The sequence below is a fragment of the Takifugu rubripes genome, chromosome 13, assembly GCF_901000725.2.
Source record: "Takifugu rubripes chromosome 13, fTakRub1.2, whole genome shotgun sequence".
In the NCBI taxonomy this organism is placed as follows: domain Eukaryota; kingdom Metazoa; phylum Chordata; class Actinopteri; order Tetraodontiformes; family Tetraodontidae; genus Takifugu; species Takifugu rubripes.
The window spans coordinates 8397196-8409197 of record NC_042297.1 but is presented as its reverse complement, the minus strand read 5'-3'; the positions used below and the strand labels follow the sequence as shown (position 1 = coordinate 8409197).

At 44.4% G+C, this 12002-nt stretch overlaps 1 protein-coding gene across 1 annotated transcript in view; it reads left to right on the top strand.

The window, feature by feature from the left end:
- Window positions 1-1657: 1657 nt before the first annotated feature.
- The window catches only part of tox3 (TOX high mobility group box family member 3), a 33715-nt gene continuing 23370 nt past the window's right edge, over window positions 1658-12002 (top strand). Inside the window, exon 1 of the mRNA XM_029846392.1 lies at window positions 1658-2479. Within this exon, the coding sequence (XP_029702252.1) occupies window positions 2378-2479 (102 nt within the window). The 5' untranslated portion in view covers window positions 1658-2377. The remainder of the gene's footprint in view (window positions 2480-12002) is intronic.

Sequence of the window (12002 nt, the reverse complement as noted above, 5' to 3'; positions counted from 1 at the left end):
ACGTGTGAGCGAAAGAATGCTGAGATTTACGCAAAACGGCGACGAAGCATCAAAGCTCTGCTCCCGTGTCCTCGTGGCCAGTGGCATCGATTTTCCTCTTTCTGAGCTCTCCACCCTGCAGAGCTGGATGTGACAGCTAGGTAAATGAAACAGCTCTTTTTGGTGCTTACAGCCAGAGGTGATTCCGAGCGTGTTTATTCCATCTGTTACATCTGAAACCCCGCTAACATGTCCGTTTAAAAAGCATCGCCACGGCAGCCGAATGCGGCCACATGTTAGCGGCGCAGCTAACATTGTAGAGTTGATAAAGCGGAAGCGTTCGGACGCTATTTAAAAGCATTCTTTCGCTCACAAGTGTAGAAAATGGAGGCAGACAGATGGAACATTGTGGCGTGCACGGATAAGCGTGGGGGTGGTGTTCTGAGATGTTTCCACACACAGCAATAACACTGAAGGGTTGAAACATTGGTGCGGGGCTGAACGCTGCTCCAATGATCGATCTCAGCACTGAAGTTCAACTTCAGTGATGAACAGTCAAAGGTGTGATGACGATCAGAGGATTCCAGAAGAATAACGCGCCCAATTAAATCCTGCTGGAAGAGCCTCCGCAGCAGTTAAGGTGTTTGCACACCGACCCGATTAGAGCCGACCAACTGTGTTTCTGGCATGAGAAAGCAAATTGGGGAACATTTAGCGCGTCCCTTCCTCACATGTGCAAACTGTCCCTGCGAGTAGAAGCTCGCAGCTCCACAAATATAAACTGTACACAAACAAACGCGTGTTTCCACCAGCCTCATTGAGGAGCGCCAGCAGCACAGACTCAGTTCCAGAATTCAGCAGTGTTAGCGCGACTGTTTAGCTACAGCTTTTTGGCGCTCGCCCGTCCTTCGTTTGAGTTCAACGCCTCCATTTCTGTTTTCACGCACTGATTAGCCGAAGCTGAACTGACGTTACAGCAACTCGCCGGCAGGTCCAGGACACACAAAGGCACCTTGGCTGGATGGGACCAGGAGACAAATCATCAGGTGGTTCTGTATGTGAAACAGAAGAATAGTTCAAACAGATGATTCAACTTTCCAGGTGACTTAGTTTAATTAAGTCGAGAAGTTTCGTGTCGAAACCTTTTTAATAAAGAGAGATCAGACAGTTAATGCCTCCTTTACCCATTTACCATTTAAGGTCAGCTGTTGCTGTCAGAACTTATTGATTTTTGGGTTTTCTCTGAAACTCTTCCCTGTATCTCAACTGTGCATAAAAACTTTTTTTTTTTGCAACTTTTTGTTATGATTTTGGCTTTTCCAATGCAAAACTTTATGTGCAGCCAGGGAAATAGAAGTCCAGCTCTTTCTCACAAATGGGTGAATTTATTTGATCTCGTGTTTACAGGGATCCTGCAAATACAGAGGACAATAATAAATAATTAAAAAACACACACATTAATCACAGTCCTCCTTTCATTAGTACACCATTCTAATAAACTCTCATTTTTGAAAAAAAAGTATTAATGTCCCATAAACGATTTAATTAAATGATTATTAAAGTCGGGTAAAGCCAAACGTCAGCTGAGATTGGAATCAAACGCGTGCACATCTCATGCATTCAAATTCAGTCTTTAATGGGAGTGGCTTCGTGTGTTTGGGGATTGGCCGCCTTCCTCTCACATTTTGCCTTGTTCATACGTGCAGCTTCTTACACACGCTCACACACACGCTAGCGTCCTACACCACAGGCACTAATTGCACCATCGTTGGACTCTTTTGTTTCTTTTATAAACCCTTCATTGTCTGTTGTTGTTGTTTTAAGCAGGTGAAGGTGTGTGTTTTCCCCCCTGCACACTTTCGCTGTGTCGCCAAGTAGTTTCCCAAGTTGGGGACTTAAACCTAAACCCGGTGGATACGGACGCATTTCCGGGCACTTTTACGCACGCTGCCTTGACGCGCTGATTTACGCCGGCGCTTCTCTCCACCACTTTGCCACAGTTTTCATTTTCCATGTGAAGGGGGAGGAAAAGGGGGGAGAGAAGGAGGTGGACCCTCGCTCAGTCGCCGGGTCTCGTGGCTCCTTTGTATACAGCAGCAGCAGCAGCTGTGAACGCATGGACGCACGGCGCTTCTGCTCCACCAGGATCACTCCAAGCTTCATGTGGGTTTTTTGCTCGGGCGTAGAGGAGGAATACCAAAACTTTGCCTTTTGGTTTGAAGCCCAGGCTGCAGAGTGCCGTTGAGCCCAGCGAGGCTCGGGTCAGTTTCGCCGCCTCTTTTCTCCCTCTCCCTCTCTCTCCTTCCCTCTGCGCGCCGCGTTCGGATTGTAAACGGCAGAAACAAACTGATCTCCGTGCAGAGTAAAGCTACAGCTGCGCGGCTCCTCTCGCCACACCATGGATGTAAGGTTTTATCCGTCTGCTGGTGGGAATTCTATTCCAGGAGAACCGCCGAATATGGATTTTGCCCACTGTTTGGGCTACTACAACTTCAATAAGGTAAGGAGAAGCCCCCTAACCCTAGTTTTGTCACCACGCTGCTGCCGCTGCGCCCCCACCGAGCCCAGCAGCTTTCCTGGCTGCCAATCTGTTCCGAAATAAGTGAAATGAAAACGAATGAGTCGTGCGTGTTGAGTTTCATCTTAATGGTTGTTTGCATCTGTTGGCCAGCGCTGTCGGTCAGGAGCTGCTTAATTAGGGCTTCAACTTCTGTCGCTGCAAACTTTCTTGTTTATGACCGACTGGAAGTGGAGCAGCAGGCAGGTGTAGTGCTGTCCTCCACAGTCCACGGGCGCTGTTCTGGATCCAGCACCGCCTTTTCCAAGATCACTGATGGGTCACTGCATCAGCACATTCCCCTCAAACAATGAGATTTCTCGAATGCACCTCCGTCCTCAGCCAACACAACTTTATCTGGAGAGACTTTTATGGACTCTGCATGTTTGGGCTGCTCTTCAGAGGGATAGAAAGCACTGCAGATTATCATGGCACAAAATTCTGAACTTCCCCAGGAGACGGATCACGATGTTTGCCCACTTTTGTGTGTCTTTCATTGTTTACAAGTTGTTGTGTTCGGTTCTCCGTCTCATTGCAGGCAGCCCCGCTCCTGAGCTGTGAGCAGGAACATTTCTGAGCAATGACAAGTTTATTAGCTCTCAGAGGAGAGCCAAAGGTTATGTAAAACCCGGATAATAGCTTGTGATATTTTGTCAGTGGTGTAACACTTGAACTCTCGGGTCATTATCCTTCAGTAGCCTGATGCTCTGGAGCCCAGAAAGAGGGAAAATTCAGCATGACAGACCAATGACAACCATGGCTGTGCTGTTTTTGTAAAGTTTAAACAATGGCTCCACCCCACCTCCACCTCTGCACACACACGCATACACACTTCTGCCAATTATTCAGCTCTATATTGCATCTCTATTTGGCCTTGCAATTCGATGCTGCTGCTCAAAAAAAAAACCAACAAAAAAAAACAGTTGCTAGGTTTGTCTCAGTATTTCATCAGCTCTTTGTCATGTGGCCAAGTTGTCATATGTGCCCAATTTCATCATGTCTTCATCACCCCTGAGAAATTTTAACTGCGTTGCTCTGAATTGGCATAAGAGTTTTGAGCTCTATTTTATTCCCGCTCATAAATTCCCCAGGTCAAGTGAGATTTTCCATGTGTGACAGTAATTGGTCACAAACATAAGGAGGCAGAAGAGAGTGAGGCTGGAGAGGCGCTTATTCACTGTCTCTACTCTCATATGAGGAGTGGGGGGGGGTGTTTCATGCTAATTACAGTGCATTTCTCTGCTGAACAAATGGGCTCTTTTGCCTGCATCTTTCAAATAAATCCTCAATTTTATTTGAGTCATCCCTCACTGAAAGGTAGCACAATGTGGAGCAGTTTGTCACCACCGAAATGTGACGTGCTGACAAGTCACACAGAAGCAAGGCATTATTCCTTTAATCTATTTATAATCTGTCACACAGGCAGCGTGCGCTCTCCAGATTCACACGTTCTGATTTGAAAACAGGCAACACCCTCTCAAAACGCTGTCAAAAAGAAATGTTCAATTTTAATGACAAGAGAGGCAGGCTGGCCCAGTGGCGCTTTGAAAGATCACAGATTCTTTAAAATGTACAGGAGAAATCCAAAGGAGTCGCACAAACTTAATTAGGTGCTGCAGAGCTGATGACTAATGAAGCTGTCTGTGTTTTTGGCACAGGGATGAAGGAGGAATAGTAGCGCTGAAAAGAAGCCTGCTACAACTTCACAGCTTCTGAGAGGAATTTAACAAGGAGAAATCACTTGCTGTAATTGGTTGGAGTAAAACACAGATCCCCGAAGCATATCTATTTCTCTCTTTCAATTTTAAATACGAGGTGTTGGGATAGGTGGACGTGAGCAGCGGGGTTAGTTTCTGCTTAAATCAGCGATAGGCTGGCTCTTTTTACTGACACTTACTTCAGATTGCATTATTCTTGATTTATATACGGTGGAGGAGTCTTGCTTTTACTGGCTCTCTTGTCTGAAACCACATGGTTAGTTAAATGTACAAACGATCCCACTAAAGTTTGAGAAAGTCTAAATGAACACACGGACCCGTTTATTCAAGCTCATCTCATTTTTGTGGATGAATGGAGTGAAAACCCGGCGTGTTTTTGCTGGGCAGCTTGTCTAGTCACGTTTAACACAAACAAAGGGCAGCTTGGATCGGACCGCTTTTGGTATTTGTAAAAGTCGACTGTGATTGACTTTAATGGTGTCATGAAAGCGACCCAGCATTGCTCACATATTTATGACCATCTGGCCTATTTCTTTTTAAGGTTTAATAATGTTTCAGATACAGTATCCATTTATCGTGGGCTTTCATTACCTTCAGACACAGAAAGCCAAATCACTAACAGATGTTGACACAAAGACTTCACCTGCACTGGTGCAAACATGAGGAGTTCATTTACAGCACTTGTGCAGGCGCTGCAGATCTATCTATCTATCTATCTATCTAGCTATCTAGCTATCTAGCTATCCATCTAGCTAGCTATCTAGCGATCTGCTTGCATTTGTCATCGTTTTGCATTTGATTGCTTCTGTTGATGACAGATAAGCTCAGTTCTTTGGCTGTAGCTCTTTCAGAGCGAGTGTTGTGTGGTTCCCCTCTTGCTTTCCTGCCCTCTCAACCCTGCCTTTCATTGCCAAGCCATTTGTGATAATGGTAAACCACGACTGTACTTCCCACTGAACGCGGTTGAAGAATTAGAATTTATTCAGCAGCTGCTCTGATTATTTTTACCCACTGGCTGATAATAGGAAGACAAAGTATGATAAGAATGCTGTCCATGCTGATAAAGGCTGTAAAGGTTCCAGAAATGACTGAGCCTGACTGAATCAGTGGAGCCTGCTCACTGTTCATGCGGTCCTCTCCGTCCTGCATGCGCAGGTAAGCTAAAACCAACCAAGGCAGAAGTGCTGCTGGCAAGACCGTCGTGAGTGACTGTATCTACAGCAGCAAACCCCTGGGCAGTAAACTATTAATTGTATGGGCCTCTTTTGTCCCAGCCGGCTGTCCTGCTGCAGTGGGAGGGAAGGGGTTAATGCTGGCCTCAACCAGGGGGCCGTGTGCATCCCTCCAGTGTACACAGCTGGTGCCATTTCATCACACACATTCTAAACATATCCAAACACTGCTTTAAGAGAGTGTGTATGCCTGTATGTTTGGTGGGGGGTGGGGGGTATAACCTCAGCAGTCGTCTGTGTTGTCAAATGGAGCACGTGATGGATACGACTCTGAGGTGCATGTTGGAGGTTTTAATGCCTAGCGAGTAGCTGGTGTGTTTTGCTGAGTCTTTTAATTGTGGCTTGTCAGGAGACGTAGTTCAACAGATTTATTTAACACCTAATTTCCCTGCTGAGATTAGATGCTGGTATTTTTAGCCGGCTTGCCGAAGATGTTCCGTACTTGGAGCTTGCTCTTCTGATAATGCTGCTCGCCACTTCCTGTTTTTTTTCCCCTGAACAACACCGAAAAGAAAAAACCAAGATTTAAATCATTTTTTATAATCACACAGGGGATGACACAAACGCACATTTGTGGACATGTGACCACGACTCCCTTTGAATTTCATTGAAAGTATAATATGACCAGCAGCAGCCGTGGGTTTTGTTTACAAGGCGGACATGAAAAAGGCTCTGTGGTCTTTGATGGACATTGACCGTGAGCCCATCAGCAGTCGTAAAGATTTCCATCGCTGCTCGTAAATCTACTTCATTACATGTCTCTGCATTACTCTGGGCGTTATTCAGGTGGACCTCAGAGGGTTCGGCCAGTTGCCGCATCGGGAACCTTTCAGACATAAAAGTCCCCTTGCAGAGTGACCTCATGCTGATGAGGGACAAATCTGAGTTCTGATGATCCAGGCAGAGAAGAATCCACGCCGCTCGCGCTAACAGGACTGTTTGATTTTACACACGTCGCCACTGTCGGTCCCTGCTGAGCAGAAACAACCTCCTCTTTGTCGTCTCTTTGTAGGTGCAGATGTTTCAAAAACATCTCTTCCAGCCATACAGAGACGCGAGAAGTGTTATTGGATTTTGATTATGCACACAACATCGCTACACTATCAGTCAAAGCACGGAGACGCCTCAGGACAGATAGTTTATTTTGACAACCATAGTCATGAAAAAGGAGGATCCTTTTTTCATCTGCAGTTTGTTTCCTGGTTATTTCAGTGTTTTGCAAAAAAGATCATTAGCTCACCTTTCACTTCTTTTTTAAAACTTTTATTTAAATGAGCAGACGCACGTTACGAGTGTTCGGCACAATTAAACCGTCAGGCCAAAATCATTACTTCCGTCTTTGCTTTTGCAAAAAAAAAAAAAACGCGCGTCATTACGGCGCAGATGGAACATGACACGGCAGTTATTCAAATGTTTAATTCAATTTGATAAACCGTCGTGGCATACAAGAGAACTCCACACTTATTTCATTTGCTAAATTGTGTGACTCAGAGCAGAGCCATTTAAAGCGACATGGTTTGCAGCGGGTAGATAAGCCGCAGAGCCTCTGCTGTCTTCAGAAACAGCCACCAGTCCAGCATCCACACGGGCTGATCTCATCTGTGAGGAAGTTGTTAACTTTATCTGCATCTTTCCTCTAAAAGAAGATTAGATGACACCGCTGGGGTCAGTGGAGGAGTTGTGCTGCAGTTTTAGATATAATGTAGGCTTTAAAGGTGAATGTTATTATGTGAGAACAGTTTTTAATCTATTTTTTTAGTATGTTTTGGTCATTTTTGTGACTTGAAATCAAAGTAAAAACCCCACCAGAGATGTTTCCCAGTGACCAACTCTTTTAATCTGCTTTTGGCTTCTTTGACAGCCTCGACCTTACTTACTTACTTACTAAAAGGGGGGAAGCAAACCGCTTTTACCATGAATTAAGCAGTTTTCAATAGGACCAGTCAATCACTTCTGGCTGGCTGCTTCACTAAGTGTCGCGTCCCCTCAGTGGTTAGTCTCACTGTTAAGACACATTCATTTTTAAAGCGTCCCAGCGAGGCAGTCATTTCATGTTTCATAGACCTAATGTCCGACTCTCTTAATGGCCTCAAAGACTGTATCCCAACATTCAGCTGCTTTCCTTTTAACTTGACTTGCTTGACTTAAGCCGCCCTCCTAAGCTCTTCTCCAGGAGCACACAGACCGCTGACAGATGTCCACAGTTCCATGCGATAATTTCTTGTGCTTTCAGTGAGAGAATCGCATTTGTAAATCTGGAAACACAGTCCCGTGTATACGGTAGACATGTCAACTTATTGTGCCTATGGTTTCGGCAGCTGTGTTAACCTTATTCCGGCAGGAGGCAGGTGTGTGTAGTACTACGTGTCATTATGCAGTATAATGAATCCACCCCTCCAGTCCTGCCTCCGTCACACATTCCCACAATGCAATGTGTTACCAGGCTGCACTAAAAGGCCTGGCAAAAGCAGCAGGTGTGCAAATATTCCTCAGACCTGTAGGACAAAAAGCTTAAACAGTGGGAGTAAATAAAATTTGAATGGTTAAACAGACGGCATGTTGGAGCAAACTACCGTTTTTGAAAAGTAACATTAACTTCAGCTGTTATTGCGCCGCAGAACTTTTCAGAAGACAGAAAAAAAACCTGAGATTGTTTGTGCTGATGAATAGTCCTATTTTTGAGTGTTTTTTTCCTGTAGTTGGATCTCAAACATAAAGGTCGCATGTGAGATTTAAGAAACATCGACATCTGTATGAGGGTTTGCTGTCATACTAGCAATAATAAAGCACGCTCTAAAGCGGCATCGCCCTCTGAATGAGCTTTTAAAAACCTCAGAACTGGAAAACTGCCATCTGAGAGAGCTGCCGTCTGATTGAATCTTTTATGTGCATGCTTTAGATTGACAGGTATATTACCTGCTATATGCTTTTTACCTTCTATTCAGGTTCAGCTGGAGTCGCTGCAGTTTTAAAATGTGCCTTCTGCCAGTCTTCAGTTGCCCTTTTCTTCATCTTTTCCACGTTACTCTTTTGCAGCCCTGTCAACAACAAGCTTGCACAGAGATTTGCTCCTCGTCATTTCACGTCTTTACCTCCTTTTTGCCCTGATGGCGCGGACTCATTAAGTGTACAACAGCAAAGTGGCTCTGTGGTAAATGCTGTTGCTAGGCAGGAAAGACCATGGTTTGTATCCCAGCGTGGTTCTTTGGCTTGAGTTTGCATATTATTCAGTGAGGGGTTTGTCTGGGTGCTCCTTTACCCCCATAACCAGCAAACATGCTCAGGTTGATATTCAGACGGTACCCTTGACCGAAGCAATGACTCCAGATCTGGAACCGGTCCCCTGGTGCTGCATGCTAGCTGCCCACTGATCCTCAGGGGTGGTTAAAGGATGCAGAGGTCCAATGTAACCAATGAGTTTCTTCTTCTGGTGTGTATTCTGACAGCCTCATTGACACAACCTACACATGACCTTGTGAGTGCTTTATGATGAAAGCTGTCATTGTAGTAGACCGAGAGAACCCAACTGTTGAGAAAATGCTGCATAAAATAGGTAGGTTCTTCTATTGAATAAAGCATGACTGGAAGGATTGTTTACCTCAGATTTGCAAATGTAAACCATGATTTATTCTTACAGCCATCTGGTTTTATTCAGATGTGTATTTAAAAGGAGCGGCGACTTTATCCAAGCATCTGAGAGGGTCCGAGAGGTACTGATGTCCTGGTTGAACCTCATGTTTGTGCATTCTGACACGCAGCAGAAGAAAAACCAACGTAGTGGTTCATCTTTTGTAGGACGGTAGCTGCACCGTGTCAGCGAAGGGGTTGCCCTCCTGCATTAGTGACCATCCCAGCGCTAAACAAGAAGATGCTGTATTAAAGGTATCACAGGTTGGCTGATTAAAGTGTTGGGTCAGAGTTAGCCAAGGTTAACGGTCCATAATGAAACATTCTGAAGATAATGATACGCTGCCTGGTTTTACGAGGCTGCTCAGCTCAGCGGTGGTGACCTTCATCAGTTCCACGGGTTTGCCGTGGCGATCGGCAGGCACCCCCGTGGTTTTGAGACTACATTAGTTTCTGATATGCATCTGTAGCGGTGGAGCAAGCTGCGGCGTCTGTCTGTAGCTGCCCTTAATACCAGCTGCGTGCTTTAGCTGATTGAACAATCAGCTGAGCAACTTTGGACACAGAACAAAAAGAGCATCTAGCGGTGTTTTTACAGACTGCTTGAAAAAGTGTTCCCTAAGCAATAGCACACCTTTTGTTACCTGCATTTGTCCTCTGTTATTGCAGGGTGTAGTAAAGATTGTACACCCGGTCGCCCAGATTATACCCTTGGCAATCCTTTGGGTTTCATATTCAAACTTGGCTGCCGTCTGTGCTATATGATTACTGAATAAGTAATACCTGTAACACTATTATCCCTTCCCTGACTCACCGATGTTCACATTAACTGTATCCCAAATGCAGGATCTACTTGAGCTTGTTGTGCATCCCTAAAATGTGCTGCATTTAGAGTCTTAAACAACTGTAATAGTTTTATCTTTAGGGCTGCCTCTATGTTGCCTTGTTCATTGATATTTCTGCCAGTAAATCCCATTTATGTTAATATACTGAACTCTTAATGCTGACCGGGACTCCTGTTTGTTCATAATTCACAAAGATACACACTTTGCAGAGCGCCAAGTGCAGTTATCGTTGTAATGGCGTTTATTTACTTTTGTTGCGTAATTCTGTATCGAGTGCTTAACACAGAGGTGCAGGTTCCTGTTAACTTTTGACAGTTTGAAAAGTGGAATTGGAACTGTCTGTCTGTGCGTGTGCACCCAGTTTACGATAAATGGACTGCATGCAAACATACCTTACAGGCCTTGTTAGGCTCACGACCGCATGCAGAAGAGAACAAATAACAGGAAATAAATAAAAATACAAATGATGGTCCAAAGCCTTTATCCATTAGACTCTCATAGCAAGGAAGCTTCATGCAGCAACAACAAAATAGTCCATAAATTAGTTTTCTTTGCCAAGAGCCCCCTGGGATGTACCATGGTGCTTAATTAAAATCCAGAAGGATCATGTTTTAAGTGAGTAGGTGAGTGAGCACTGAATAACAATGACAAACCATGCCCTGGAGCATTCCTCCTGTGTTTTGGAATATAATAACAGCATCCTTCTTTTTTTCCCTCTATGTCATATAAATGCGATTAATGCAAAAAGAGGCTGTTTGAAGCACATTGTTGTCTTTGAGATTTTTAGTAAATACAGCCCTTCCTGGCAGTAGAAGCCGCCAAAAGCACTGCTGACATATTAATCTTTTAATTGACCGTAAAAGATGATGAATTATGAAAGACCTCATTATTTGGAGGTTATGCAACTATATAAACATAATTATTGAAATGCTATATATTTATTCTGTCTGATTAACGTGGTAATATCAAGTGGACGGCGCCCCAATCCAGAACCGAACTCACAGATGAAAGCATTTCACACTTATTGTGACCTGTCAGTTCTCTTGTGACATGAAGAGATACTTCAGTAAATCATCAGGGGACCATCCCATTAGCAACCAGATTGTTTTCTTCTTCTTCTGGTGTGACAGCGATAGGAACATTAACTGGCCTACATACTTCTGCCAGAGTTCTGATGTGCACTGACTCTTAAGAGAGGCTAAAAAAAGAAAAGTACATTTAAAAATGGAGGGCCTGTGTGTAGTTATCGGCAGAAAAAACCTCTCCCAAGTCAAATCCACTCAATTACAGCACTCTGGAGAGCTATCCCCAAGCAACTGTCCCATTGGCTAATCAGTCACAGCAAATTGCAGTGCTGAATATTTCAGACTACGCAGATTTGAATAAAGACATCGGGAATATTTCACTCTTGCATAGCGCTTTCGAATCATTTTCGAGGCCTTCGGCCAGAGCTAACATGGACTTTTCGACAGCTGATTTAAGTAGTGGGTTTTGGGGGGAAGGAAAGCAAATACAAGCACCGTCAGTCACTGTGCTAAGCTAATTGGGTCAATCTCTTAAGTGAAGATGAATGAAGAGATCGGATCTCCACGTGAGTCCAGCCAATCTTTCCCCTCTCTGGCTGTAGGTAAATTAGCTGATGACAGTTTAACTTATATATATAATATTTCCACAGTGTGGCGCCCCCTGGTGAACTCTCACTTTATCACTTTCCGCTTAATTTCTGTAGTGATTAACAGAACTAATGACATTAAACCTCTCTAATAGGCTGATAGGGGGTCAGTATTTATTTCTACAGCAGATCTGAAGGTGCACCTTCACAGCCTCTGGTCCTCCACACTGACTCACAAATATACAGGCAGAGAACTGGAGAAGCAGGTTAAACGTGATCCTAATGAAGACAAATGAAGAGTGAAGCGCACGAAGAGGTGCCGGGCAGACTGCACGTTGCTCTCGATTGAGTTGGTGGAGAAACTCAGCCTGGTCCTCAAATAGAGGTCAAGGCTCACAAAAAGTCACAGAGCGCTTTTTTTATTGCCTGCAG